This window comes from Zonotrichia leucophrys, chromosome 2, assembly GCF_028769735.1.
Source record: "Zonotrichia leucophrys gambelii isolate GWCS_2022_RI chromosome 2, RI_Zleu_2.0, whole genome shotgun sequence".
NCBI classification, from domain to species: domain Eukaryota; kingdom Metazoa; phylum Chordata; class Aves; order Passeriformes; family Passerellidae; genus Zonotrichia; species Zonotrichia leucophrys.
This window is the reverse complement of record NC_088171.1, coordinates 151,226,328-151,249,997: the sequence shown is the minus strand read 5'-3', so window position 1 is coordinate 151,249,997 and position 23,670 is coordinate 151,226,328. Positions and strand designations below refer to the sequence as shown.

General features: G+C 45.0%; 1 protein-coding gene across 12 annotated transcripts in view; it reads right to left on the bottom strand.

Annotated features, from left to right (window-relative positions):
* The window catches only part of ADGRB1 (adhesion G protein-coupled receptor B1), a 291,313-nt gene that overhangs the window by 3,263 nt on the left and 264,380 nt on the right, over window positions 1–23,670 (bottom strand). For 8 of the 12 annotated variants that reach the window (XM_064706755.1, XM_064706752.1, XM_064706758.1 and 5 more), the window contains 6 exons: window positions 23,403–23,574; window positions 22,186–22,281; window positions 19,529–19,583; window positions 15,298–15,974; window positions 14,647–14,682; window positions 13,916–14,020 (listed from right to left, as the gene is read on the bottom strand). In XM_064706755.1, coding sequence (XP_064562825.1) covers window positions 13,916–14,020; window positions 14,647–14,682; window positions 15,298–15,974; window positions 19,529–19,583; window positions 22,186–22,281; window positions 23,403–23,574 — 1,141 coding nt within the window. The remainder of the gene's footprint in view (window positions 1–13,915; window positions 14,021–14,646; window positions 14,683–15,297; window positions 15,975–19,528; window positions 19,584–22,185; window positions 22,282–23,402; window positions 23,575–23,670) is intronic. The other 4 variants (XM_064706764.1, XM_064706756.1, XM_064706762.1 and 1 more) reach the window with 1 other exon arrangement.

The following is a 23,670-nucleotide window of genomic DNA, read 5'->3' as shown; positions in this document are numbered from 1 at the left end:
ATCTACAGCTGAGGTTTTCATTAAACTCTACAATTCAGAACTTTCCTTGTGCTGCTGGTGTTATTCTTACTTTATTCCATGATATAACACGACAGTGATTAATACTAATGCCACAGAAAAAGTGTTAAAATTCGTTATTTATTCCATTATCTTTTTTGGAATTTATTTTAGAACCACTGCAGCTAAAACTGGAAACCTATTTAACTCTTGTGTGTGTCTTGATGAGACAAGCTGGAAGTTTCCTGAAGGGAAATTTCCACCTACAGTGTTTTTTGGAGACCATCAGTCTGCCTGAAAAGATACAGCAGGAAGGAACACAGGAGAAAAAATTGGATTGAAATTAAGTTTCCCAAAAGGTGAAGAAAAACAACCTTGGTCAAGACATAATTTTTTTCAATGAAAAACATTTTTTTTTCTCCCACCACTGCTGTAATGCCACAAGTTTCCAAAGCTGCTGGTGTCCACAGCTGTATTAGAGAGCAGCACAAGTGATCTTATGCATGAAGTTCATAAATAATTTGTTTTTTCCCCTCAAACAAGAGCCCTTTTTTGATGGCATTATTTATGGCCACCTTCAGCACCAGGTTCTGTTTGCAGCCAATGCCTGTTTTAGCAGTCTGTCTCCATCTGCCACACTCCCGACCTTCAGCCTCTCCTTCATGCTGGGAGGATGCTCCCAGATCTGATCGTGCACCCTGAACGTGATCAGAAACCTCAGAGCCCTCCCTGCCATGGGCCAGTGAGCAAGAGGAGCTGCAAACACAGAGAGGGAACAGAAACTGAAGGAAAAAAATCCCAAAAACCTGACAAAATACAAAAATGATGAGCTCACACCTACAGCAGTGGCCTCTGATCAGCCTTGTCACTGGCGAACGCCACCTAAGGGTGACAATAATTATTCAAACCCCAGATATTAAATGTTGTGAGTTGTTGAGAAGAGAAAAAAATTAAGAAAGGAAGAGGGAATGAAACAGGAAATATTATTCTGACAGTGAACAGCTCCATTCTGCATCTGCATCTTGAATATTCTGGGCACTCAGTGGGCTTCCTGAGAGAAGGATAAAGGGAAAATGATGAATGTGGCCAGTTTCCAGCCATGGATAAAGTTATAGAGATGTCCTGTGGGAGGAAAGATTACAAACTCCCACTTTCAGGCCTTAAAAGAGATTATGGCTGGATGTAAAAGAGCTTTGTGAAGCTCTGAGAGGCTTGTGGATGATAGGAATGGACCACTTATGGTGGGAATTGGGATTCATCCCTTCCAACAAAGGAACTCCAGAGCGCCAGGGAGGGAACAGAAATTGAAGGAAAAAAAACCCCAAAAACCAACAAAATATAAAAATGCTGAGCTCAGATCTACAGCAGTGGCCTCTGATCAGCCCTGTCACTGGGGAACGCCACCTAAGGGTGACAATAATTATTCAAACCCCACACATCAAATGTTGTGAGTTGTTGAGAAGAGAATAAACTAAGAAATGAAGAGAGAATGAAACAGGAAATATTATTCTGACAGTGAACAGCTCCATTCTGCACCTGCATCTTGAATATTCTGGGCACTCAGTGGGCTTCCTGAGAGAAGGATAAAGGGAAAATGATGAATGTGGCCAGTTTCCAGCCATGGATAAAGTTATAGAGATGTCCTGTGGGAGGAAAAACTGCAAACTCCCACCTTCAGGCCTTAAAAGAGATTATGGTTGGATGTAAAAGAGGTTTGTGAAGCATCTTGTGGATGACAGGAAGGGACCACTGATGGTGGGAATTGGGATCATCCCTTCCAACAAAGGAACTCCAGAGCACCAAGGAGTGAGCCCATAGTGCCCAGCCAACCTCCAGGCCACCTTTCCACAGCTCTCTGTCCATCCTGAAAACTTCTAAATTCATGAAAAGCACATGGAAACACTCACAAAACCAGCATCCATTCAGAGCCATCCAGTGAAGTGGCACCACTCTGCATCAAGGGGTCTCTGAGCACAAACTCCTGCAGTTTTGGGGATCTTTTTGAAGATGAACCACCACAGCCTGGCGCTTTTATTATTCCAAGTTCCTTTTCACTCTGCCATGGAGAGGAGGCAGCAACTGCCCTTGGGTCTGATCCCTTGTGATTTCTATCCTCCTTATCAGTGTGATATCTACCTGTGACTGTGGTGGGCTTAGTGACTCCAGAGGTGTTTATTCACAGTTAGAAGATGAAAAAGAGCTCTGGAAAATGAAGAAATGAACAAGGCAGACTTGCTTTTAGTTCTGCATTTCTCAGGAAAGGATCAGGCTTCTCTGGTAGGGCTATGTTGGCTCAGGGGTGGCTGCAGGAGGACTCGGTGCCCACTGGGATTTCTGAGCAGGTTAATCAGCCTGGCAGAGCTCTGGGAAGGACGCTGGGAGACAAAAGAAAATCTCCTCTTGGCACAGAACACCCTGGGAATTGGTAGCAGCCTCCTGGGAACAGCTCCCCTTTTCTTTCCCTCCATATGGAAAAAAAGTTTTTATGGGGTCTTGGCCAGTTGAGCAGCACAGGGAAACAGGCACTGGGCTCATGCTCCAACCCTGGCATTTCCCTCCAGCTTCACTGTGGGGTCTTTGCAATCCTTGCAGACAGGAGGGAAAACTGAGCTGTGCACAGAAAAGAAAGAAATCCTGGAGAGAGGGATGTGTAATCTGGCTGGAAAAGGCACTGGAGCTGGCTCAGTGCCTCTGAGACAGCCAGGGCTGGCCCCAGACAGGGGCTGAGAGCACCCAGAGCCAGGGACAGAGGCATCACTCTGGCCTGACACAGCCCAGGAGCTCCTGGGAAGGAGGGAAATGTTTATCAGACCCTGCCTGGTGCCAGGGTTGTGGAGGAAAAGAAAAGGGGTGGGAAAGGAGGGAGTGCCCACACTCAGAGCTGGGGTAAAACCAGCTCCAGACTGGCGGTGTTCATCATCCTGAACTGGGAGTCTTCTTCATTCAGCCCTGACTTTCATGTTAGCTGCAGATTGTTAAGGTGGAGGGAGGGGATTTGGGATAAAAAGTGTTTAGGGTGCAGTGCCAACAAAACCCCCAAACTCTGACAAAGACAGGGGCGAAGTGCATTGAGATAATCCACACATCCTTCTGCTGGAGCTGGTCTTGACAGAGTCACCAGTGCTGGACTTGTGGTGGGTATGGAAAGGTGATGGTGGCGGCTCCTTACCCTGGGTCTTCATGGAATCATCACAAAATCACAAAATGGTTTGGGTTGGAAGGGACCTTAAAAATTATCTCATTCCAGCCCCTGCCCTGGGCAAGGACACCTTCCACTATCCCAGGTTGCTCCAAGATCTGTCCAACCTGGAATTGGACACTTCCAGGGATGGGGCAGCCACAGCATTTCTGGGCAACCTGTGCCAGGGCCTCAGCACTCCCACAGGAAAGAATTCTTCCCAATATCCCATCTAACCCTGACCTTTGTCAATTTGAAGCCATTCCCTCTTGTCTTGTCACTCCATCCCTTTTCCTAAATCCCTCTTCACCTCTCTTGCAGCGTCTTCAGGCACTGGAAGGGAGCTCTGAGGTTTCCCTGGAGCCTTCTCTTCCCCAGGCTGGACAATCCCAATTTTCTCAGCCTTTCCTCACAGCAGAGCTGCTCCATCCCTCTGATCATCTTGGAGCTCCACATTCTCCCTGTGCTGGGATCCCAGAACCGAACGAAAGATTCCAGGTGGGGTCTGACCAGAGCAGGATTGAGGGGCAGAATTTCATCCCCTCACCCTCCACACTTTTCTGTGCTGCCTCCAGGAGTCCAGGCTGGCTTCATCCTGAGCTCCTGTGTCCCAACTCTTCTCCTTAGGAGCAGCATCCCTGCAGTGCATAAATACAGCCCAAGAGTCTGCTCTAAGGCACAGCTTGGATTTCCCACTTCAGCCAAAGCTCATGAACTGCTCAGGCTACTCAAGCTGCACCTCCCTTTGCTTGTGCTTGTTTTGTGTGGTTTTTCTTTGGTTTTTTTTTGTTAATCTTTATTTTTTAACAGCCAGTTTTTATGGTTATCCTGAATAACCTGAGGAGCAGCTTAGGGCTTTCTGCTGAGCTCTTGGTGATAACTCCCCTGGAACTCCCTCCCATGCAGTTTTCCTTGCCTCTGGTGTCAGCTAAAAGGATATTTCATGACCCAAATGGTCTCTCCCCACCACATGGATGACTGCAGGACCAGGATGAAGTTATTCAGAGTGTAGAGCAGGGAATTTGAAGGATAAATGTGGCTCACACTCGTCTAATCCATCTTCAGATCAATGTCGATGAAAAGTGATTAGAAAATGGGAAAGCTGTCTTGCTTCTTTAAAGAATGATAAATTTTCCTTTCCTTCTCAGAAACAAGCAGCTGCAGTTCTTTCAATTTATGCTACTGAACTACAAAGATTATGCTTTTTCTTTTTTTTTTTTTTTTCCTTTCCATTTAGGAGAAAAGCAAAATAAAATGAAGTAGCTGGCTTTGTTCAGAATTTCACTAAATTAAATAGGAAAAAAACAGTAAAAATAATTTGTGGTTTTAACTTGGAGATCAATTAGGAAACTTGAAATAGCCAACATTTGCTGGGCTATAAAAATATGTTTTCTGCTTCTGTATTCCTTAAAGTTCATCCATCCTGAAGGGGTGGCTGTGAGACAAATTCTAGAGAGGCCAAACAGCTGAAGGTGAACAGGCTCTGGATTAAGGAAGTCTTTTATTGACTCCAGAAAAGCCTGAAGGCTGCACAGAACACCTGTGGTCCCAGCAGCATGAGGAACAGGCTGTTTTCCAGAGCATCCTTGCTGTTAATCCAGCTGGTCCAATCCCAACCTTTTTTGGGACAATGCTTATGGTCTGTGAAGAGCCCACCTGGAGGACTGAATTCCCTAAAATGCTGAAAACTCTCAGAGCTGCCTCATGGGGGCAACTGGGGATCCAGGAGGGGATCAAGAGCACCCAAAGCATGATTTTTCATAGAGTCTTTTATTTAGACTCTATAAAGAATTATTAATATTTCAGAGTATAAAAACCCAGGAGTTTCAATGTGCTGGTGTCAGAACAGAGCATATAGGGAACAGATTTCTCTGGGACAAATTTTGTCCCCTAATTGTTGGGACAAAAGGTGCTGGGTGATCTGCAGGAGGAGGTGAACTTCTGATTGATGGTGTATTTTGATACCTGGGAGCTGGCAGATGGTTTACGGCTGACTGAATTAAGATTTGACGTCATTTTCATAACAGAATTTATTGTGGTAATTATCAGACTTTATGCAGAGCTCCTCCCTATAAAAGCTTCACTAATTGGTCTGTTAAAATTTGCCTTTAAGCAGTGCAGGGAGGATGAAAGATGTGACACAGAGACACCCTTCCCAAAACTGGAGCTTCCCTTGCAGAGGGACACACAGCCAGCAGATTCCCAATGCTCCAATTGCTGTAGCAGAGCACACCAGGGAGACACAGCCCTGCCTGGGGATGAGCTGCAATATCCATCAATATTCATAAAATCACAGAATTATGGAATCAGGGAATGAATTGGGTTGGAAGGGACATTAAGGTCATTTCATCTCACCCCCTGTCACAGGCAGGGACACTTTTCACTCTCCCAGGTTGCTCCAAGCTCTGTCCAACCTGGTCGTGGACTGTTCCGGGGATGGGGCAGCCACAGCTTCTCTGAGAACCTGTGCCAGGGCCTTATCATGCTCACAGGGAAAAATTTCTTCCTAATATTCAATCTAAACCTGCCCTCTGTCATCTTCAAACCCTTTGCCCTTTTGCTGTGACTCCACAGTCCTTTTGTCTCAAAACTCCATTAGGTTGCCAAAGCCAGTGCTGCTGGAATGGGCAAATCTCCAGATGCTCAAAAAGGAAAGCTCAGAAAAATCTCCTTGTGAGAAAAGAAAGTGAGGAATCAAGACATAAGCACTGTCTAGAAGGAAATAAGGAAAAGTTAGGCAGAAAAAACTTTATATCTTTTTAAAATGGGATTTGGAGCAGGCACTTTTCAGGATCAACAGAGATTTGGGATGGGATTTGAGAGCTGTGTTTTTTCCCAGAGAAGCTGTGGCTGTCCCATCCCTGGAAGTGTCCAAGGCCAGACTGGATGGGGATTGGAACAACCTGGGATAGTGGAAGGTGCCCCTGCCCATGGGATGAGATGATCTTTAACATTCTTTCCAATCCAAACCACTCTGTGATTCTATGAACTACAAACTGACTCCAGATCCTGCATGTGAGCTGCAGGACAGGAGCCAAAGCCATTCCAGCTGCAGGGAGCTGAATGTGGCAGGGAGCTCTTCAACATGGAGGAGAAAATCCAAGGAATCTGCAGAGCTCTGTCCAGCGCTGACCTCGGCACAAGCAAAGAGCTGCTGTTTAAAATGAATGCCAAGCCAGATGCTGGCAGGAAAAGAGGAATAGGGATGTGATTCCAGCTTCTCTAATGGAGCTGGATCAAAAGGATTCCTGTTGAGGGGGAAGCAGGAGCACCAATTCCAGTGCTATCAAAGCACAGGAGAAGCAAAACCTTGGCTTTTTTAAAAGCCTTCAAAACCACAGACCTCTCTCAATGGCCAGCCCAAACTCAGGAATTTCTTTAGCAATTAACTCCCAGGGAGCAGCAGCGTTGGAGATGTTAAACCCTGAGAACACAGATCTGCACAGGAAAATATTTCCTGTGTAGTACAAAGCAGCTTGAAAATAACCACTACCCTGCTTTAATGTGAAGAACTCTCAGCTACAAGAATTCAAAGCTGGGTAACTGTGTATTTAGGAGGAAAAAGGGGAAGAAATTGTGTGGTGGAGCCTGCAGTCTGCCAGGCAAAGGTCAGGCTTTGAAAGGGAGAAACAAACTTGCAGCACGGTTTTCCAACAATGGGTTTTTTTTTTTCTTTTTTTTTGGTAGCAATTGGGGAGGTAAAGAAGGAGTCAAAGTGATGGGAGTGATTAGGAAGGAAGAACACTGTTGTCTGAGTCAGTCCCAAGCTAACATTCCAATATACATCCAAAACCTCCCTTATAGAAAGTGAGATTTATAATCCATGTGGAAGCCACTCACTGCTTATTGCAGCCTTAAAAATGAGGGTTTGGGGCAACCCAGACGCCAAAAGAGCTTTAAATTTCCATCAGGATGCCTGGTGGGGGTGGCTGGGTATTTTGATGCAAATCCTGCTGTGGTTGTCTCCAAGTCTTTGGTTCCTTTGATGCTTCCTGGTTGCAAATAAGCTGTCAGGGGTATAAATATTCCACACACACAGAGCTCATTGAGTTTTCCTCTCAGGGGCTGCACCAGCTTCCAGTTTGGGCTGGGATTAAATGGAAGGGCAACAGTGTGAAACCTCCACAGGTTTGGGAGGAGGGTGAGCACAGCAAACCAGCTGTTCCTGAGGTGCTATTTTTGGATTCTTCCCTCTCTTCAGGTGGTCAGAGAACATCTGTCCCAAATTCCAGCAAAAAATGAGCAAAAAATTCCTGCCTACAACCCCAGAATTTCCTTCTGAGTTAGGAAAAAAAATCACCTCCACCTTCCTTGCTTCACCTGAAGTTGAAGACTGCAAGGGAGAAAAAATTGACCATAGAATATCCAGAGTGGGAAGGGACCTGCCAGGATCATGGTAAGGTCATACAGAGATCCATCAGTGCATTAAAAACCTGACTTTTCAACTTGGCTGTCATCAGATCTTGCTGGATGTCATCCTGCTCCAATCTAAATTCCCTAGTATGGATAAATTAACTTTGGGAAATAATGTCTACACCCCTGATCAGTCCATACAGCCACAAATCACAGAATCCCTGAATGGTTTGGGTCGGAAGGGATCTTAAATATTGCCTCATTCCACCCTCTGCACCACCTGGGATAGTGGACACCTTCCACTATCCCAGGTTGCTCCAAGCCCTGCCCAACCTGACCTTGGACACTTCCAGGGTTGAAATATCCAAAGCTCCTCTTGGCAACCTGCCAGGGCCTCACAGGGATGAACTTTTTCCCAATATCCCATCCAAATGCCCCTCCTTCAGCTCCTAAATCGTCAGATTTTAAGGAAACACCAAGAAAAGAATGGAAAGAAAGAACAGATTTTCAATCTCTTAGGAAAAAGGGTGGAAAATTCAACCATCAGGTTTTATTTATTGTTGAGAATTTCTCCAGCTTCGAGGGTAAAATATGGTTTTTAGAACCCTTTTAGAGGGGTTTTCAGCCATCACACAAAGGTTTCTACAAGCATATGCTCCTTTTTAGGAGGAGCACATGTGGTCACACTCAAAGCCATTTTGAGTGTGACCACGTTTTTCTGCTGCAGGGGCCAGGTGGCCAAGGCTTGAGTACCACCTGGATGTGTGGTCCTGTGTACTTTGAACATGGATCCTGCTGGAAAATGTGATTTTAATCAGGAATAGTGGAGGGTGCTTCCAGTGGGAGCATTTTAGTGTTAAGGTACAGACAAAAGATACTCCGTGTCACGTGAAATAAATTTTATGTAATAAACTGGAAAAGAAAACATGGAAAAATGCATGTTTATTCCTCAAGGGAGGGAAATTCTTTATTATTGTACTCTGAAGCTCACCTTAGTCCACCATTAGGAATTTGCTTTGATTTCCAGCAAAATAACTGCAGTGAAACAATAACTGTGGCCAGTGCCACATCCCTGGGGATGCCTGGAACATGAGCAAGATTCAGACCTGACTGGCATTCCAGGAATTATCCTGCTTCCCATAATTCTCTGACATACCAGCCCCAATCATTAGGAAGCTGATGGGAGTGGGAACACTCCAATCCCAGTGGGATGTGGATTAGGACTCCTCAAGCACAGGTTGATGGAAAAGCAGAATTCATCCCCAAACCTGTCGTCATTTAAAATTTCCTATAACTCAAGTCTCTCTTCTCAAGGGATTAGACAAGAGGAAATGTCCTCAAGTTGTGCCAGGGAACGTTTGGGCTGGATATTAGGAAAAATTTCTTCACTGAAAGGGTGGTCAAGAGAGCTGGGATATTGAATATTAGGACAGGGGCCCAGGGAAGTGGCGGAGTCACATTCTGGGAGGAATTTTTAGTTGTGGGACTTTGGGACACAGTTGAGTGGTTGGACTTGATGATTTTAGAGGTATTTTTCAACCTTAATGATTCTGTGAGTTCCTGATTACGCTTCTAGCTCTGCAAGTTACTTCTCTGGGACAGTGAGCAAAGGACATTTTTCTTTATCAAGTGTACATAGCACTAACATTTATCCCAAGTTTCCATCTGTCAGGATACCTAAAAAGGAGGAACACATGTGCTTGTATAAACCTTTGTGTCATGGCTGAAAACCCCTCTAAAATGAGTTCTGAAAATCATATTTTACCCTCAAAGCTGGAGAAATTCTCAACAATAAATAAAATGTGATGGTTGAATTGTCCACCCTTTTTCCTAAAGAGACTGAAAATCTGCTCCTTCATCCCATTCTTCTCTTGGGTGTTTCCTTAATATCTGACAGTTTAGGAGTTCATGTGAAAGGAGCTTGTGTTTAGTGTGACATGGTAAGTGCACTGGAGCACTGTGTGGATGGCAATTTACAATAAAATCCCTAAAAAAGTGATCCTTAAAACGTCCAGCACCATTCCTAGGAATCCACATGATGCCTGTCCTGTGCAGACATTTAATTCCAGTTTCATCTGCACTTTTCTGACCTTGGAGCTGACGGAGGAGAGAGGAACAGCAAGAGCAGGACAAGCATTGTATCCTGGAAAGGACTGAGGACAATGGGATGTGCTGCCAGGAGAGCTGGGAAAATGCCAGGCCTGGAGAGAGACTTGGGAGCTTGACTTCGTGGTTGTTTATTTAAAAGGGAAATCAGAGAGAACAGCAGTGCAGGCAGATGGAGCAGATCCAAGAAATATCCCTTCTGCTCTGGGATGAGGAAGGGTTCAAGGGGACTCCAGGATCCTGTCATGACCTTGCTCATGCCCACAAGGCACAGAGCTTTCTGCTGGTTAAGGAATTTTTGGATTCATGTCTGTCTTAGGTTGAAAGATTTAGCTGGGAGTGTGTATTCTATTCCCATCTGTTAGAGGTGGGGCTGTTATCTTCTGTTAATTGGGCAGTTTTTCTTTATCTCTTCCACAACCAAGCCTCCCTCCAGGAGATCTCTGTTGTTAATGGGACAGTGAGTTTCCCTGCATGGCTGATAAAATTTCATCATCCCATTGGGAGATGCTCCACCCAGGGGGAGGAGCCAAACATTCCTAACGGGATATAATAGTTTTGGAAACACCACAGCAGCCTTTGCCCACTGCATTCCCAGAGGAGCAGCTTTCTTCCTAACTGGATTCCCAGAGGAAGACCAGGCCCATCCATACCACCTCTGGACCTTCAGAGGGAAACCCCACCCTTTTACAGGATCCCTACTCCAACAGAACCACAGCTGGCACTGCAGGAGGGCTGAGCCACCATGGAATGGGACTGTGCCACCACCCTGACCCACAGGGTGTCAGGTCCTGTTCTGATTCTGTCAGTGGTTTGTTTTCTTTTTTTGTACTATTGCATTTGTATTTTTAATTTTCCTAATAAAGAACTGTTATTTCCTACTCCCATATCTTTGCCTGAGAGCCCCTTAATTTCAAAATTGCAATAATTTGGAGGGAGGAGGTTTACATTTTCCATTTCAAGGGAGGCTCCTGCCTTCCTTAGCAGACAACTGTCTTTCAAACCAAGACAATCTCATGGAAGGGGTTGAGATAGGTCCAGGATGCTCAGCAGTGCAAATGAAAGCCAGACTCACACTAAGGTTTGTTTTATCACTGCCACCAGGAGAAGCACTCCATCTTTTTATAACCTAAACACACATGAAAGGGAAAACATCCTTTTGTTGTCCCTTTAATCCCTGTTATCTGCTCCTTGCCTTCTCAGGGCAAGCTGAAGATGGGGTCTGAGTTCTGATAGGGTTCTCAGCAACAAATGGTAGAAAAAAGGCTGAAAAAAACCTGTTTATTTGACTTTTTATTGCTTTGGATATTTTTTAAACCAATACCCACTCCTGATTTACTAATCCTGCTCTTCACAAGCTCCTCCTCTCCTGTTACATCCAAGAGAAAATTCCCAGCTTGAAAAAGATTCAGTCAATACACAAAAGCCACCTTCAGAACCTCCTTTAGCAGCTCAAAGCTCTTTGATGCTGACAGCAGCAACTTTAATTCTACATAGATGCATCTCTGAAATGCTAAAACCTTCCCAATCTATAAACTCCTCCTGCAAATAGACCACAGATTAGCTTTTACACCGCATTTAAGCATTTTTTGGGTTTACAGCTGTGTCATACTAAAATAACTGAAAAAAATAAAAGCCCCCAGAGGTGACACTGAGTGAGACACATTGGGATTCTAGACCTGGCAGGATTCTTTGGTCTGAACCTGTAGATCCACTGCCTCTCACTCTGTTACACTGGGCAGCCCATAATAACACCTTGCCACACACAATAAAAATAGGATTTGCTGGGGTAACATCTCTGGACTTCAGCACAGCAATGTGGGATCAGAACACATGTAAGAATGTACCCCTGTTGACAGAGTGACAAAATTATCCTTTGTCTCCTAAAAAAGGAAAAAAGCCCACATGTTTCTCTCCTCAATTAGGTGAAAAGACACGTCATAGGACCTTGGGGATTTCACCTCAAACTTAAGGATAGCTAACTGGACAGAAGCCAGAAAGTCCCACCTAAGCAATCTACTAGAAAAAGAACAGAACAAAGAAACGAATTGCTTTTGTGAGGTGTTTTACCAAGAACAAGAACCTCTTCCCCTGACTCAGTTTTTCTCTGTAAAGAGCTTTGTTATTTTGCCTTTTATTAAAATTTTTCTGTTTCCAACACTGCCACAGAAGCCATCCTGCTGATTTTATGCCATCTGAAGTGACTGAGCTATCTCGGGTGTGATATAAATCTCCAAGAGCTTATAAGACCTGGCTTGAAGAGACCCTTATATCAAACACAGACCAAAGCCTCTGTAGTGCTCTGCTTCCATCCAAAAAACCCCAAACTTCTTGTTCCATCACCCTCTGAGCTCTGCTCTTGCCTCCAAGGGAGTCCCATCAAAATAAACCCCACCAGTGCCACATCTGCCACATCGCAGGGGGTTGCTGCATCCTGGATCTGTCTTAGGATCATGGAATCCCTGAGGGTGGCAAAGACCTCAGGATCACCAATCCAACTGTTAACCCAGCAGGGGTGCTACATCCTGGATATGTTTTAGGATCATGGAATTCCTGAGGTTGGAAAATACCTCCAAGACCACCAATCCAACTGTTAACCCAGCACTGCCAAGGCCACCACTAAACCATGTCCCCAGGTGCCACATCTACACAGTTTCTGAACACTTCCAGGGATGGTGATTCCACCTCTTCTCTGGGGAAGCCTCCTCCAATGCTTGGCCACCCTTTCACTGCAGAAATTTTTCCAAATATCCAACCTGAACTTCCCCTGGCGCAAGTGGAGCTGGTTCATCTTGTTCTATCACTTTTTACCTAGGAGAGAAGACTGACTCCCACCTGGCTCCAACCTCCTGTCAGGGAGTTCTAGAGAGCAGAAGGTCCCCCCTGAACCTCCTTTTCTCCAGGCTGAGTCCCCCTCGCTCCCTCAAGTGCTCCTCATCAGATACATGCTTCAGACCCTCCTCCACCTTTGTCACTGTTCTCTCCCCAGCCCCTCAATTTCTTTCTTGTCATGAGGGGCTTTGATTACAAATCACAAAGAATTGTTAGAATTAGCTCACCTTGCCTCTCTCCTGAGTGCAGGAAATTTAATTTCTTACTGTCAACCTGGCTCTGCTGCTTGTTTTTCTCTTCAGCTGGAGCTGTAAGAATTCCTTACAGCCCTTCAGTCCTTGCCCAGCTGGTTGGAAGGTGACATCTGCCTGCTCTTCCTTATTTTATTAATTACAACATCAATTATTACAAAGGCTGCTGATAATTTTTTCCAGTCCTAGATCTCTGCCCCTATGAAAGGCTGAAAGGTCCTTCCCTGAGTCTGTCTCAGGGAAGGACTCCTTGAAAGAAGTCCCCTTTTCCCTAGAACTTTGTTCCTGGATATCACAGGACCACAGAATGCTTTGGGTCAGAAAAGACTATAAAAACAATCTCAATCCAACCCCCTGCCATGAGCAGGGACATCTTCCACCATCCCAGGCTGCTCCAAACCCTGTCCAAGCTGGCCTTGGACACTTCCAGGGATGGGACAGCCACAGGGCAACCTGTGCCAGGGCCTCAGCACCCCCAGAGGGAAGAATTTCTTCCCAATATTCCATCTAACCCTACTCTCTTTCAGGTTGAAGCCTTCGCCCCTTGTTGGCTGTCACACTCTTGTCACTACATGACCTTGTCAAAGTCCCTCCCCAGCTCCTCTAGGGACTGAAAGGCCACAATAAGCTCATCTAGGAGTCTTCTCCAGGCTGAACAATCCCAATTTTCTCAGCCTTTCCTCATAGGAAAGATGCTCCAGCCCTTGGAGAACCTTTATGACTTCTCTGGACCTGCTCATTTCCACATGCTCAGGTGATCAGCTGTCACAAATAACCTACATTTAAAAGTCTCCCCAAAATGTGCTCCCAACACCACACCTTAAATCCCACTGCTGTGGCCATCCTAAATATCCCATCACTGCCACCTTGGCCTCTGCCTCAGCCCCACAAGGGAGGGAAAATGCTTCCCCTCTTTCTGCCCTCTCCACTTTCCACCCAGGTTTCCTCATGGTCAACCCAATTTCCAGCTCCTACCCAGGAGTGGATGGACAGGGCACAAGGGGATGACCTGGCAGGAAATGCCAAGGACAGACAAAGGGAAAACAACACCATGGACAGATATAGGGACAGACATCCTCCTCCTGGGCTGTGTGTGGTGCGTGTGTGTTTTTTACAACATCCATGGTTGAAAACCAATTTCCTGCTGGTTCCCATGCTCCTGCTGGCACCTGAGGGCTTCTGGAAGTGTCTGACTAACCTTGCTGTCTATTGTTGGAGACTCCTTCTCCTTCTCTGCGTGCTGGAGTTTTCTGTTCAGGTCCTGGAACATGTCTTGGTGACGTTTCCTTGTGTGCATGATTTTCTGGAGCAAACACAAAGGGCCACAGGTCAGCAAACCATGTTCATCAGGAACACATCTTCCCCCCAGAGTTACATCATTTAACCCGAGCTCTGTCTCCCTGCAGGTGCCTAAAATACCTTCAGCACTTACTGAGGACCCACTGCAGCACTGCCTTTATTTTCAAGGTGAGATGGTGGGAGAAAGCAGAAAATAACTAATTTTTGACCTAAAAACAATAACCCTTAAACTTGCAATAATCAAATTTTTATGCTGCAGAATTTGAGCTTGACAGTCAATGTCCTAAGGAAGGTTTTCTGCCCTCTTTAACTGATACCTGTCCCCATGCCCAGCCTTTCCTCAGTTTGTCACCTCTGCAAATGTATTCAGAGCTCACCCAAACAGGTAGAATTGGGGTAATTTCATTAGAAAATGCTTCACAATCTCATTTTCTTTTTCATTTGACCAGTCTGCATTTCACCTCTACCTTCTGCTGCCCTGAAGGAGAGGCAGGACAATTTCTAGAAGGATTTCCCTTTCCATGTATAAGCAGGCTGAATGTGGATTTCCTGCGCTCTGGCAAGAGTGAGATAATTGGAGAGGGTGGCTCAAAAAATTTGGGACAAACATTTAGAAAGGGATGCACTCACCTCAAAATCTAACTCTGCATACCGGGATTTCCGCCTCTGGGCATTCAGGAGACAAAGAGATGAGTAAAGGTTAGTAAGAGGATAAAACAGGAAAAGTCCTTTTCCTTTCCCTTTTTCTACACCTTTAACGTGTTTTTCTGGCTCTTCATGATGGGATATGCCAAATATTTTATGTTATTGAATAATTTGTGTTGGAAGGGATCTTAAAATCAACCACTTCCAACCTCCTGCCATAGGCATGAATACTTTCCATTATCCCAGGCTGCTGCCAGCCCCTCCAGCCTTGATTACTGGGGTCTTCTCATCATGACTGAAACCAGCAAAATGGGAAATAGGGCTGAGGATATAAAGGGGAAAAGATAAGGCAGGCCACGTGCCTGGCATTAAAATTAATATCTTTGATAAATTAACTTTTTTTTTTTTTTTTTTTACTTTGTAGCACCTGTAGGGCTAAAAACAGTGCTCTGGAAGTCGTGACATCACATTCCAAAACATGACTACATGCCAGTGGCCCTCAGGGTAATATGACACTGGCATTGCATCCTGGGCTACAATTTCCCTTAAGTTCTTCTTTCCAACCCCCTGGAGTGGCGGGATTGAGGACAGAGCACCACCCTGGGCTGAGAACACCACCGTGATTTCCACACTCACCTCCAAGGAGCTCATGGAGAGGGTGGAGACGGTCTCGCTCTTGGACACCACACCCGAGTTCCCTGAGTCACCCGTGTCACACAGGCTGTTGGGAATCTGTGACTCGTTGGAGACGTTCTGTGGAGCCAGCTGCTGCTGCTGCTGGATCATGGAGGAACCCTGCACCTCGCTGCACGCCATGGTCACCGGCTCCCGCGGGGGACTCTTGACCACGAAGCCGGGGTCGGTGGCCATGCTGAGGTGGATGAGCCGTGTCTGAGGCATCTGGTCAATGTTGATGCTGTATTTGCTCTCATCTTTGGGTTTGGCCCTCAAGGTGGACGTGTTGGTGGGCAGGATCACGTAGCTGGTGTCCAGGGTCTGCTCCTGCGCCCGCGAGAGCTCTGAGTCCAACTTCTTGAAGATGTCCCCGTCGCAGATGTAGATGGATTTTGGCGGCTGGTTCTTGTCCTTCTTCAGGGTGAGGGAGTGGTTGCTGAACTCGTTCAGGTTGATGGCCCCCAGGTAGTGTGGGGAGCCCTGAAGGTGCATCTTGGAGACGTTGGCTGGAAGACTGTTGAAGTTGGATGAGCCTTTCTGGTGGTTGAGTTTCAGTTTCTCCTCGTCGGGCAGCGACGGGCGCTTCAGGGTCCCCGTGATGGTCGAGGTTCTGCACGTGGTGATGTCTTTGTTGAGCACTGGGGAGACAGAGAAGTGTCCTCAGCACCTCACCTGGGGTTTTGTTGGCACATCAAGACACCTCTCACAGTCACTCCCCGCCAGCACCCCTCCCAGAGAGGCACAACAGTGTTTAATGTTATTTGTATTTTTAAAATCCAGGATACTGTAGGCAAAATTGAAGCTAGGGAGGAAAAAACTTTGTTATTTTGGGAGAGTTCTCTGTGATGTGAGTTTTCCAACACAACCATGGCCAAAACTCCCATCTAGGCCAACATGTTGATAACAATACCCTGAAAACCAAAGAGATTTTTAGATATTTAGTACATCTACTACATGTATGTATATATGAAATCTATACATTATTAGCCTGTGGAGTAGAATTCATTAAAATAAAAGGCTGCTTTCATGTAAAAAAATTATTTTGATTCAGGAAATAGCTGAAATACAACATTATTAATGATTCATACAACCATAAAATCATCAAATGGCCTGGGCTGGAAGAAAACTTAAAAGATCATTGAGTTCCAGCCCCCTTCAAATTTAATTTTTTGTATTAACTCACTAAAACACTTCAGGTTGCTCTTTTCCCTTAACAGTTTCAGTGTTAATAAATAGGTATTTTGAAACACAGCATGTTTTGTTATGAATTTCAAACTGCTCTCCATAAAATCTTACATTCCAGTAATCACGGTAAGCCTTTGCGAGAGCTCATTATTTAGCAATTTTCGATTTCCCTTCAGGAAAGCAAGTGGTGATGGGAATATTCCTTAAAAAGAGAGGAAAACTTTAAACTGAGAAGGAAGTGAACACTTCATAAAGGACATTTGGACATTCATCCCCACGCAATGCTGTCCACAAAGAAAAATAATTTGCCCATTTTCCAGGCATAATAATCTATTGCTCAGTTGATTTCAGGCTGCAGCAAAGATCTTGGGAAAATAATGATGTCAACCTTGATGTCTCTGCTGGGTGGAAAATCAGAAAACCATGGAAATCAGACTGTGGGGCAGGGACAAGGTGTTGTGGGCTACTTACCCAGGACTTCAGCACAGCAAAAGAGAAAGAAACGTATGTTCCCCTTTTACCCATTGCAAGGAGAAAATAAAAATAGGTAAATGGATCTTTTTTAGGACAGGAGAGAAGGATTTTTGGGGTGAGCTGACATTATTCAGAGGTGGGATGGGCATCCCATGGCACTGAGGACACACTGATTTTTCTACTAGCTCTGAGTGGGAGTGAGGGAAGATCAAACTCCTCCCCAGGACCACAGAGCACGCAAGGCAGGATGAGCAGGGCACCAAGGAGAATAAAAAGAGCTTGTAAAGAGCTTTTAAAGCTGAGAACTCTGGCAGCCACGAACATCTTAGCATTGCTGGGATAAATCAGAACAAGTCAAACCCTTCCCTTGGGAGCCCCAGCAAGGTTTATTGATCTTCTCCATGCTCACATCAGTTACAGAAAATAGGTTTGGAGAGGCTTCCACTTGGCAATCTCCAAGCAAGGAGTGGAATGAGCCTTCAACACTGAGCCCTGGAGCAAATCCTACCAGGGGATCAATGTGAGGGGGTTCTGAGTGGTCTCAGCCACATCTCCAATCCATCACAAGAGGAGAGATGGTGCCTCTAGGAGAAATGATGGCCAGAAACCATTGGACAGGTTCCTGGATTTTATTATTCAATAAGGAGAGTGCATGGGATGATGCACCACTCCAAAAGGTCTCTGAAATTAGGTTTATTATTAACCACTTATCTTGGCACAATCTAATGGTACTTAATGAAAGGAGGAGAATCTCCAGGCAGACAAATACAAATTCTGGAGTTGGATGCTGGCAAAGGAGGGGAAGCTTAGGCTATTGGCAAGCTGCTGATCCAGGGGCTCCAGGATCATGTAGAACAAATCAGCTCCTTCCCTTCCTCTGGGAAACTCAATTTGGGATGAAGAGGTGTGGTGGCAGATCCAGAAAGGCTCCTCTTGAGGAGGAATCTGGGGTCTGCTGGGGTTTACAGCTGACTCTGTGTCTGGTGAAGGCTCCCTGAGCATCCCCTCAGTTCAGACATGGCCCCACACACGCGTTTTTCGTATGTGATTTCTTGGGACTGAGATATTTGGTGTCAAAAGAGAAGGAGAGAGACAAATGAGAAGAGGCTGACAGCTAGAAATTAAATTAGAGAGTGTGAGACAGAAAAACAGAAAAAAAAATGGAGAGACCCTGAAAAGAGATAAATGGACAAAAGAGACCGTGAAATAAGATATCACAGGGGTAAGTGAGATAAATATACTGTGACTGTGATAAGCACAGGGAGAGGGAGTGAGGCAGAGAGATGGACAGGAAAAGATAAATAAGATATAGATAGATATTAGACAGATAAATGATAGTGACAGTGATAGACAATGCACAGAAACACAGTGACAGGGACAAATGTTGACAGATAGAAATACATAAATAACAGGTACAGCAAGACAGACAGCTGAGGACAGAGATAAATAAGTGATTGTGAGACAGAACGAAAGAGATGAATTATAGATAAATACATTAGAAGCAGATAAATAAATGATAGATGAGATAAAGAAAAGGATAAATGAAAAGGACAGGTAGATGTTTATAGAAAGAGAGAGAGGAGGGGAGAAAGAAAAAAGGCAGGGCAGGGAAAGGAGGAAAGAGAGAAGGAAAGAAGACAAGAAAAAAGGAAAGAAGGAAGGCAGGAAAGATTAATAAAAAGAGAGAGAGAAGCTTTGCCATAGTGGTAAGTGAACACAGAGTGTGCTGTCCCTGACTTGGGAAGATCCTGGTTTGGGAGATATGAATTATGCAATTCCCAAGCAAGCCGGCATTTCTCTTGCTTGGCAGAGGGGAGAAGTCTGGGAGGGCAAATGAAAGCCTCAGTATCTACAAAGGGTAAGAAAAATAACCTCAGCCAAAGGTCAGGCATGCCAGGACCAGGAGAGGACGAGACCTGCAGAGAGGAACAGGCAGCCAGGGAGAATCCAGGCAGCACAGACACCCCTGGGATTATTGGGAAAAGGGGCTGTCAACTCATGCACATCCTCAGGATCCAGAGGAAGCTGTGTGATGAACACACAGCAGAAAGGAGCAGGCAGAGGAGGAGAGATCCAACCACTTCCAGGTGCACAGAAGAGCCTGGAGCCAGGTGGAGTGGTGGGAAGGCTCTCCAGATTCCAGACTTTCTACAAAGACACCCTTCATGAGCACAGAGCTGCCTGGGGTTGGCATGACCCCAGCAGGGGTTGCTGAAACAAAGAAGGATCACAGTAGGAAGAGATGGATCCCATCTCTTCTTCCTTGATGCTCTTCTCTGCCACTGTGTTACATGGCAAAAAACAACTCCTCAGAGGCAAGGCTTGATCTCAGTTAAAAGGCCAAAAGAGCTACAGGAAAATAGGAAAAGCAAAGGGAAAATTCAGGTGTTGCTTTATTTTGGCTTGGGTTGAAAGTAAGGGCAACCCATGTGAGGACATGCAAGGAACCAGGACACACACAAAGGAAACAGAAAGGGAAGGAAAAGAAATGGCCTAGTTCAATCCCCAAACCAGGTCACTTGCTGATTCTCACCTGTGATGTGCTCACCTGATCTACAAGCCATGTCCACGTCCTTCTCGAAATCGGTCTGAAAGACAGAGAACACAGAGCATGGGGTCAAAAGGGGCTGGTGAGGGACAGGAAAACTTGGAAAATGCAAAACTCCCACTTTATTAGTGAGGTGGGCACAGCCTTTGCCAGGAGAGTGGAGGGGAGAAGTTTGGCTTGGATTTTCAAACATGGAAAATGTTTTCCCACCTGTTGGCTTTTGAATTTTATCACTGATAAAGCCAGAACATTGCTTTTCAACTGGGGTTCATCTGCTCATCCATTCACTTATTCCTGGGCTGCAGAATAAAATATCTTGCTGGAACACATTTATGCACACCCCTAAAAAAACAGGGAACAGGTTCCTGGCCCAAAGTGTTTTGGATGTATCACTCCACACATAAATTTAAGTGGATTCCCCACCCTTTATTAAAGAGATCTGGGGATCCTGCTGGGAATGCTCCACCCCCACTGGGCTTTTTTGTGATCTGTCACCAAGCTACAAGAAGTGGGAACAAGTCTCTGCTTCTGAAACTCTTAACACATAAAATCAATGGCTCCCACAGGCACAAAGGCTGAATAACTTTTTCAAGTGGTCTGCGCAGCCAAAGGGAACTCCTTTCTTCTCCCAGGAGGAGTTAATCCTGTTTCTGAAGCTTTGAGCAGATAACATTTCAAAGAACTGGATAAACTGAGTCACAGCAGGCCGTGAGCTTTCATGGAGTAATGGGGAAGCTGCAGACTGGCAAAAGGTAGAAGAGTTCACTGATTATTTCTGGTATCATTTCAGAATGACATTTCACATAATTGTATTCATGTGACAAAATGAAATCCATATGAATACTGAGAAGAATGTGGGAAAAATCCCCATCCCCCTGGGATAAACACTTAAACATGAGCAAGTTTAGAGCCAAGAGTTTTTTTAACTATCTCAGCCTTCCTGATATTAATTTCCCGGTAAATTCTTTGGGATATCAAACAAATCTGAAAAGAATGGAAGAGAAATACAACTGAACTAACATTCGAATGGGCAAATGGGATGACACAGAAAAATATAATCTCATTTCCATGATAGGAGTTCCAGAAAAAAATGCAGCTCAACAGCCTGCACTAGTTCTGCTGATAAATAAATGAAAGACAGGTTTATATTTAATACCAGTCAACAAGATTTTGTGGGGAAAAAACAGCTCTACTCAGCTAAGCTCCTTTTCACTAGCTGGGCAGATCTGGAGATAAACAGAAAAGGTAACAGCAAAAATGTCATCCTGCAAAAGCTTTTGATTCCTTTGATGATTTTACAACAAAATAACATTGTACCCCTCTAAAAATACCAGTGAGGAGTCATCACTCACAGCCAGATTCAGCAGCTTTTTGTGCTGGAATGTGAGGAAAGTGATTGTAAGCTCCCTGCTCCTCCACACACTCAAGGAAATGCAACATTGCTACAGAACTCGTAGCTGACACAGAATTTCCCAAGGTGGCTGATAATTATGGATGGAAATGAGGAGTTGTACAGAGATGCAAAGCCCTGGAACTTGGGATGGCAACTGCAGACTGATAATCACAGGATCCACCTGTTTTTCCAGGTTGCTGAGAATCTGGAGGGGGTTATATAAATAATTTGAGGGCACGTGATTTACAGAGGGAGAATAAGAAAGCTCTGGGTGTTAACTTATGGAAAATAAGAGACGGGGGTTGATTGTGGTGTCTATTACTAAACAAGGCAAAGCACCAGGCATGCAAGGGGCTCTCTAATTACCCACAATTAGGCAGAGCGAGAACCTGTCTGAAAATAAGAAGACTCTGCATTTAAATGAGAAATGAGGCACCTGTTTTTAGCAAACACCACCAAGGTGTGGTGGAATTAAAGCTCTGCTGATGTCTTGACTCCAAGATTGTGCTGTTTGAAATGAGGCCTCATGCCCAGGCAGAAACTGCTCAGCACAGGAGTGATTGGATAAAAAACATCACTGGGTTGTGCTGTAGCTCTAATATTAACCAGGAGCTCTTGGAAGTTGCTCAAATCCTCTGATTCTCCTGATATCTTTATCTTAACCTCAGAAATTAAATGTTTCTTGCATCAACTACATCATAACAGTGGAGCAGATGCAGGGCAAAACCCCACAGCCTATTCCTTTACTGTTTGCAAAGGACTTACACAAGAGGATGACAATTTACAGAGCTTTAACTATTCCCAGTGAAGCAAAGTGTGCTTTTCAGAGAAAAAAATCCCTCGGAGACAGCATTTTTTATGGTAGTAACCCAACAGACTGTAATTAAAACAGTATTAAACTACAGCATCCTAGCTCCAGCCAGAACAAGGCAGCTTGATGGGGATTAAAAGGTCTGGAAGACATGGGAGGTGTATTTTGGTTCTTTATTTTTCTGGGAAAGAAAGGATCTCACCAAGATGTCTGCAAAACCTGGTGTGCGAGCTTGAGAACCTTTAAAATTACAATGCAACGCCTCAGATTTGTGTGGAAAAAGTCCATTTTAAGGGCTGTGTTTGCTCAAGCAAAAGTTTAAAGGAAATAAGAATGGTGAATTCAGGATCTGGGAGGGACAGAGCCCTCTGATTATCAGTTATGAGTTAAAAGTCGCCACAAACCCCCTACTAAAGGGGAAGTGGGAGATTTCCCTACCATGAGCTGAGCGTGTCCGTTCTGAAAGGACCCCCCTGAGTCTCCATTCCCTTCCTCCTGACGATCCACAACCCGGCACTTCACAGCATCCTGGACCTGCAGGGACAGATTGGCAAAGGTCAGAGTCAGGCTGACCAAACCACCTTAAATTCTGCTGAAATCCAAAATAAAAACAGCACTTGTTAGATCAAAAGGACACGGACCCTGCTTTAGCAGCATTTCTTTCACAAGGTTTATGTGTTACATATTTCACACACGGAAGAGCAACTCAGAGTTTTTCCAGCAACCCTGGGTCACTGCCTAGGTCACTTCCATTTGCTTGATTTATACAGTCAGGAATAAAAATGTCCTTTATTCTGCAGCTTGCAATATGTTTTAAATGGATGCTCCCGCATTAATCATTGTACTGGTGTCTACAAAGTCTGTTCAGGATCCTGTAATATAAATCTGATCCCAAACTCACTGAAATAATTGGAAAAAAAAATCCTGGTGACTGCAATGGGAGTTAAATGCAGACTCATATTCATAATGCAATTAGTGGAAGGAGTCTCAGCCATGCCAATGGTGTAATTCCATTGATTTCATTGGCCTGACATAAGAAATTAATCTGTTTTACTGAATTTAAAGGAACTGTAAGAAGATAAAATTAATATTGAAAAAAAAGCCCCTTCCTGTCTCTGTTATTAATAGTCTCTCCACTCCGTAGGATGAAAAGCATAAAAGAAACATAAAAGATTCGTCCTTTTCTTCCCTGATATAATTCACCATTTTAAATCTCCACAGGGAGGCTGAAGAGAATTTCCTCAATTTCCTTGCCTGATTATTGCTGGCTGCACTTCCTAGCTGGAATATCAGGGTGTTAATGCCAGCACAGATTTCATCCTGCAAATCTCAGTGCATCTCACCTCTCCTGAAATCACACAAATCACTTCTTTAATGTGGCATTTTTTGGAGGTGGGGTGTGAACATTCTGGAATTGAGAATTCTGCTGGTAAACAAGCAAAGCCTGGCATGTTATCCCATCTCACCAAACTCCACCCTGATTCATCCCTTCTTCCCTCTGACCGAAAATGTCACGGTCATTTTTGTGGTCACGATTTCCCCCAAAGCGAAATTTGTAGGGTTAGAGAAGTGACCAACTGGTTGGGCACTTTTCCATGTAGTTTTTATGGGAAATAGCGTTAATTATGTAACAGATAATGACTCCTCCCTCTCACCTCCCGCCTGAGGATGCAGTGGACCATGACAATGACAAATCCCTCCAAGGAGTCGAAGACGGCGAAAAGGATCTGGAAAAGCGCTGAGCGCCGGTCAGTGATGGCCAGGACTGCAGACATCCAGGTGAGAGCCAGCAGGGGCAGCACCACGCAGGAGCTCCAGAGGGATGCCCTGTCAAGGGAGAGGCAAAGAGAGCTCAGCTCCACCTCACCCACTCCCAGGTGGGGTTCTAATTCAGCCTCCCGATCCCACCGGGATGCAGAGGGT